We start from the raw sequence: 5358 nt of genomic DNA on the forward strand, positions 1-5358 counted from the left end.
TCAGGCTCAGCTTACTCTTTCCTCACAACTTCCAGGTATACAAAACAGAAAAAGGCAGGGTGTTTTAGAGTTTGCTGGTCATGGGTTTAGTTAGGGGTATTGTTGTTTTGGTTTTCTTAATATTATTTATCTGAAAATCTTCTAGTAAAAGAACCCTAAGAATAAAATCTTCCCTTGGACCCAGGTCCCGGCTACTGAAGACAGTTAAGATTTTTTCTGGGAATATTACAGAATTTGTCCATAAAATTGTTTCAAAAAGAAAGCTGACACCTATGACCTAGTATAACCCACTAAGGGAGATTTATATCTCAGCTACCTAAGGAAAGAGACACTCAAAGGGAATCTGAAAGCATTAATATGCTTGTAGGACAAAGATACTGAGATGTTAAATGGTCATTCTGGTCATTAGACAAAAATCCCAATCCTAAAATACTAAAAATCCTAAATGCCATCTCACTACCAAAAACTGGTGTTAAAAACTCACAGCTGCAAGAATAAAAATCATAAAAATAAGTAAATGACCAAAGAGACAAAAATTTTAAAAGAAGAGGCCCAGTTCAAACCTCAGTGGGTTACCAGAAAGCCTCAAGCTGCTTAATACTAGACTCTAAATGCATCTCATTACAGATTTTAGTATGCCCATTACCCGTGAGAGTAATGGGAGGGTCTCATATGGACAATACAAAGACCATTAATGACAGCTAAGCAGACTTCTTTCCCCTCTGTCTCTCTTTTCTCTTTTCTTTAAAAACAATGAATTCTCTCACTAGACATGGTGAAGCAGGACTCCCCATCACTACTGAGTATGTGAAAGGGCAGTTGCTCAGACTGAGCTCCTGTTCTCAGACCTGTTGCTGTCATGTCGATGAATCTCCTCTGGTCTTTTGAGATGCTGGGGACAAGCTGTGGTGTTAAGGAGTTGGGATACTAAACGTTTCTCCATATGATTTATGAAGTTTTTAAACAAGCTAAAAGAGTTGCCTGACCTTGAAAGAATGGGCTAGTTTAGAAAGCACAATGACAGCATGAAGTCTAGCGAAAGAAACCCTCCCTCTATATTTGCTTTGAAGGTTGTGTTAGTCAGATAGTCTGATCAAGAAAACAAATCTGACAATGCTTCATTTGCATTTCTACTGACACATGGAACCAGCCAACAATGACTTCTCTGAACAGAATGACAGAAAGGAAAAGATGCCGGGATACAACGCTGTCTACAAACTAAACAGAAAGGAAAATCCTGGGATGTCTGCATTGGCTTTGAGGGTTTGTTAGTGTTAACAGCTACTTGATTAAGAAGCATAAAATATGGGACTGAAAAACAGAAAAACAGTTGGTTTGCCAAAATAATATCTGAACAGATGTGTATCCTGGAATCTCATCTTAGGTTGAGCAACTAAGTAACTGCTGAAAAGTGTACACTTAGCCAATGCTCATTCAACAAGAGGTGGGGAAGACAACTCATAGCCCGTTTAATAATGGGATGTAAAGCTTCAGAGCTGGGAAACTAAACTGAATTTCAGGAGAAAACCAGTCTTAAAAGACATTGAAAAAGTACCTATTTTTTTGACTAATAGAGAGAGTAAAAAAGGAGAAAAAAAAAGGTGCCTGGGAGACTACAGTTCAGTTATAATGCTGTAGGTCAGGCTCTGCATATATCCTTTCAGCCAAACTGACAAGTAAGTCACTCCCTCTGTGTAAGAGGGGTGGAGTGATACAGTGGAATGGACAGTCTTTCTGTAGTAAGCTACATGAACAACTTCAGAGTCTCCAGACTCAGCGCACCGCAGCCCTTCTTTCTTTCCATAGAATGCCCAACACAAGAATATGTCAATGCTGCTTGATGCTATAAAATAATGTGCTTTATTGTAACTTACCAATGCCCATTATAGAAGGATCACAGCCAGATGAGTGATATGCTACTATTCTTGCCAGAGGAGTAAGACTGTGCTTTTTAAGTGCTGATTCACTGGCAAGGATGACTGCACCAGCTCCATCACATACCCCCTTGCAACACGAGAGAAAAGCATTCTTAGTGGAGAAAACAAAATCAAACAAAAATTCCACCACACTTTATACTACATGTGCCCCTCAGAAAAAGCTTGTGTCCAAGACACTAGTATCAACATTTAGCAAATAACTGTATTACTGTTTATTTAAAATAACAAACTACAATCTAACTATTCTGTGGACTGTGAAAGGAAGTTAAATAGAGATGTTTAATTAATCCCAATGTTTTAGAAAAGTAAAATACATTTTTGCCACGTAAAGTCTCCCTTACACTGGAAACATTGTTCTGTTGAGTGGCAAGAACATTGTTAATACTGTATAATGCATGCATTAGTAATATTGCATAATACAATAGTAATTATAAAAGATACTTTACAGACACTCATACTTACTGCAGCTATGATCTATTTTAGTCAGGAATTCAGATTATATGATCACAGTGGTCCTTCTGGCCCAAAGATCATTAACCAATTGGTTAAGATAACGACTGTAAGACAGTCTGTAATAACATGGTTCTAAGCACCCGGTCTATTCTGTGTAAGAGCAAAATGTGGTTTGGACTAGAGGATACTAACTGCTGTACAAAGATGATCATCAGTGACAGACGCACTAACATAATGCATGATTTGTTCAGCAATCATTGCCACCAAAAGAAAGTGCAAAGAAAAGAAAGTGGCTGTACACAGCCACTGCAGGTACCAGCTGTGTAACTCAAGGCTGAAGAGGAAGTGTCAATGCCTCACTAAAAGAACATGGCAATCCACAGAACCAAATTTTAGGACACGGGAGCAGACTGAAGGATCCCCTGCTGTCTTGGGAGCTGAAGCAGTCAACCAGGGGCATTCCATTGCAGAATTAGAAATTATTTTTGCCACGAGGCACCACTGATAGCCAAAGGTGGCTCACTGAGACATAAATATAGCGATAGTAAATTTGGAGAACCTTAGAGGTGACACTTTCATAACCCAAGGCTTTGACATACTCACTGAAGCATTGCCAGCAGTGACTGTTCCATCCTTTTTAAAGACAGTTGGGAGTTTTGCCAATTGTTCCAGAGTGGTCTGGGGTTTGGGGTGCTCGTCCTTTTGCATACTTTCTTTCCCCTTTTTCGTTTTCACTTCAATTGGTGCCATCTCAGCATTAAAGTAACCAGCATCATGAGCTGCAACCACAAAAAGGAAAATAAAAGGAGTCTGATACAAATATCAGGCTGATTGCGCAGCATGACCAACAATCCTATTTTCATGTGCACACAACTTTTGCTCTATTTTAACCAAGAGTTCAGGGACAGTACTGTTTATGCTTTATTTTGCTTGAATAGGCTGGTTGGTGTTTTACTGTTTGTTCAGGTTTTTCTTAGAAACTGGGCAAAAACCCTACAAATACATTTTCAAAATTTTCCAAAGCAAGTCTCAAATCTTAAAGTTATATTTCAGCTTTAAATAAGTGAACTCTTCTTCCTTTTTAATAACTAGATTTATTATTTTTTATACACATCCCCCTGTGTTGCCGCTTTACAGCTCTGACATTCATCAGAAGGCAAGAAGCTGTAAATTTCACTCAGAAAGGAATGTGGAAAAAATCCTGAGCCACATTTTCTCTGTTGACAGCCAGCATAAGCTATTGTATATGATTAAAATCTTGTCTAAGGGGCTCCCCCACAGGATCTCAAGTCAAGACATGATCCTAGAATGGAATTCAGCTGCCTATGCAACCTGAAACAGTTCAAGACACTGTAGGTACCTAAGATGTCCATAAGAGGGCCACATCACCCAAGACGACATTAGGAGCCAATATTCAGGCATCTAAACACCACCTTTCATGTTCACAGTGTTGATGTGATTTAAAACCAAAACAATTCCTATCTCACAAAACTGAACCAAGACTCCAAGCCTCTTCAAATCATTCCACAAATGCAACCCTAAGGGATTTATAACTATGACAGTGAAAATCGGCGTATCTGATGTTGTTTAACTACCCCTGAACTTCTCAGTAAATTCTACAAAATCTTTTTCTTTCCTGATTAACCACAGGTCTCTCTCTTTAGTGCGGAATAAGATTAACTGGTCACAACAAGCAGATATAACAACAGCAAGGCAGAATCCTTGAAAACAAGAAAGAAGCAAAAGCCTCTTCAGGGGCAGAGTTTCTAGCAAAGGCTGCAGGAATGGCAGGAGTTAGCTAACAAGATGAGCAGGGAAAGCAACATAGGACTATGAAAAGTTACAAAAAGCACTGCTGCAGGCACTGAAAAAATTCAGAATCTTCCTTTGAGACTAGCAGCTGTTAAAAAGCAGCATCATTATTAGAATCTAAAAGTATACTGAAGTCTTTGCTTCTTAGGTTCACCTTTGGGTTGCAATGCATTTTGAGGTCCCAGTATGACCACTACACATTCTATCGGCTTTTGGCCTAGCGTCCTGTTTACATTATCAATCAAATTCACAGTAACCCAATGACTCTAAATTATGGCTTTGGCAATGGAACTACTCAGAGAACAGTTTTTAAAGAGGTCATGAACAAGTATCCCCTCTTCGGATTTCATCTGCTCTAACTGATTGAGGTTTGCAAAAGAAAGGAAAAGGATTTAGATCAGAGGGCGTGAATTATGGTATCGGCAAATCAAAAGACAAATTACACCAAGATGCATGACCTACACAAAACTTAAAAATCCTTTGAATTGATACTAAAAACTGTCTAGATTTGAAACTAGTATCATATAAACACTTCAGTTCCTAAATTTACTAACCAGCTTTGCACCTCTGTTGCGTTTTGAAAGCATATCGGTCACAGTCCTCTCGCGTGATGTTGTACTTTGCAGCCAGATTTTCAGCTGTAATTGCCATAGGTATTTTAACATATGTATCTGTTAGAGCTGCCCACAATGTGTCTTCCAGCTGCATGGAATATAAACATAACAAAATTATAAAGCACAGCAGTATTAACATTTATTATTGACAGTTTCTAATTATTTAGCAGCCTATTAGAAACTAACATCTCTTTGTAAAACTAACTCAGGTTACCTATGGATACTGTATTTAAATTAGAACATACTGCAGGTTCTTGTGTGCTGTTTCAGTTAATAGACACTGCGCTCTAGTGTGGTTCTTTCTACTCACATGTTGCCCTGACAGATTTGGGAAAAGCCTATGAGTCTTAGCGGTTCAAAAAAATTTCACTGCGGCATGAATTACTTCTTAGAGACTTATGAGAAAACATGCCTGTCTTTCTGGTTACCAAAAAGGAAAGGTGAGGAACTACAAAAATGCACAGCAGCCTACTGATCTTTGGGTCTTTCTCTACTATCAGGTAAAATCACCTTACCGGAACCAAAGATTCCTGTAGGGAAAA

At 38.7% G+C, this 5358-nt stretch overlaps 1 protein-coding gene across 1 annotated transcript in view; it reads right to left on the minus strand.

Annotated features, from left to right (window-relative positions):
• ACAA2 (acetyl-CoA acyltransferase 2) overlaps positions 1-5358 on the minus strand; it is a gene marked incomplete at its 5' end in the record, with an annotated part of 13629 nt that overhangs the window by 2724 nt on the left and 5547 nt on the right. Inside the window, 3 exons of the mRNA XM_010024001.1 lie at positions 1875-2004; positions 2994-3169; positions 4757-4904. Coding sequence (XP_010022303.1) covers positions 1875-2004; positions 2994-3169; positions 4757-4904 — 454 coding nt within the window. The remainder of the gene's footprint in view (positions 1-1874; positions 2005-2993; positions 3170-4756; positions 4905-5358) is intronic.

This window comes from Nestor notabilis, unplaced genomic scaffold (genome assembly GCF_000696875.1).
Source record: "Nestor notabilis isolate BGI_N333 unplaced genomic scaffold, ASM69687v1 scaffold7591, whole genome shotgun sequence".
Taxonomy (NCBI): Eukaryota; Metazoa; Chordata; class Aves; order Psittaciformes; family Psittacidae; genus Nestor; species Nestor notabilis.